Source organism: Cucurbita pepo, unplaced genomic scaffold (assembly GCF_002806865.2).
Source record: "Cucurbita pepo subsp. pepo cultivar mu-cu-16 unplaced genomic scaffold, ASM280686v2 Cp4.1_scaffold004014, whole genome shotgun sequence".
Taxonomy (NCBI): Eukaryota; Viridiplantae; Streptophyta; class Magnoliopsida; order Cucurbitales; family Cucurbitaceae; genus Cucurbita; species Cucurbita pepo.
Genome location: NW_019650009.1, coordinates 1 through 908, shown reverse-complemented (window position 1 = coordinate 908; position 908 = coordinate 1). Strand labels below are relative to the sequence as shown.

The 908-nt window shown below is 33.5% G+C and overlaps 1 protein-coding gene across 1 annotated transcript; it reads left to right on the top strand.

Annotated features, from left to right (window-relative positions):
- Nucleotides 1-6: 6 nt before the first annotated feature.
- On the top strand, nt 7-830 carry LOC111787006 (vesicle transport protein GOT1-like). The gene is made up of 4 exons (XM_023667183.1): nt 7-107; nt 212-292; nt 391-488; nt 587-830. Exons 1-4 carry the CDS (start codon nt 99-101, stop codon nt 759-761), a joined length of 363 nt encoding a protein of 120 aa, XP_023522951.1. The 5' UTR covers nt 7-98; the 3' UTR covers nt 762-830.
- The last annotated feature ends 78 nt before the right edge of the window (nt 831-908 follow it).

Below are 908 nucleotides of genomic sequence, written 5' to 3'. Positions count from 1 at the left end.
TTTGCAAATAAGCAGAGATTGGGCTAGGACTTACAGGATTTGGGATATTTTTCTCAATCTTGGGAATTATCTTCTTCTTTGACAAGGGATTACTTGCTATGGGAAATGTAAGTGTAGAATTTATATTTTTCTCATGTTAAGATCTGTAATTCTTGTTTCATTCCAATTTAAACTCCTAACACCACCTCTCTTTTTTGATTCACTGAACCAGATCCTGTTCGTCTCAGGAGTAACTCTCACCATTGGATTCAAGTCAACCATGCAGTTCTTTATGAAACGTCAAAATTTTAAGGTTAGACATGCTTGTGAGACTTTTCCCTCATGCCTGTTCTTTGAATTTTGATGTGCATGCATTTTTTATTGACGATGTATGTATCATTATTTGTTCAGGGAACAATTTCTTTTGGTTTGGGGTTCTTCTTTGTTATCATAGGATGGCCAATTTTTGGCATGATATTGGAAACATATGGTTTCATTGTCCTTTTCAGGTTTGTTGGATATATATGGTCATTTTCCATAATTTGATCTGTGTGTATGTCTTTTTAATGTTTGGTCGCGCTAAATGCTGATAAATTATGCTGTGCAGTGGCTTCTGGCCAACATTGGCAGTCTTTATTCAGAAAATTCCTATTCTTGGATGGTTATTCCAGCAACCATTTGTCAGATCGGTTAGTTTGTACTTCTTTAGTAATGTTAATCAGTTGTTTGAATCAGTTTTACACACAGTGAAAATGTTTCCCCTTTATGATCCTTTTCTTTAAAGAGAAAACTAATTGTTTCATATGGAGTCCCATTATTTTCAATGGAGTTGCATTACAATATATTTTAAGAAAAGCACAGAAAGAAATTTGCACCAATTGTCTTTCCTTCCATGTTTTTGTTTTGTTTTGTTTTTGTTTTTTTTTTTT

Coding starts and splice junctions, on each gene's coding strand:
- LOC111787006 (XM_023667183.1), top strand. Junction 293..390: donor TGAAACGTCAAAATTTTAAG/GTTAGACATGCT, acceptor TTATTTGTTCAG/GGAACAATTTCTTTTGGTTT. Junction 489..586: donor GGTTTCATTGTCCTTTTCAG/GTTTGTTGGATA, acceptor TATGCTGTGCAG/TGGCTTCTGGCCAACATTGG.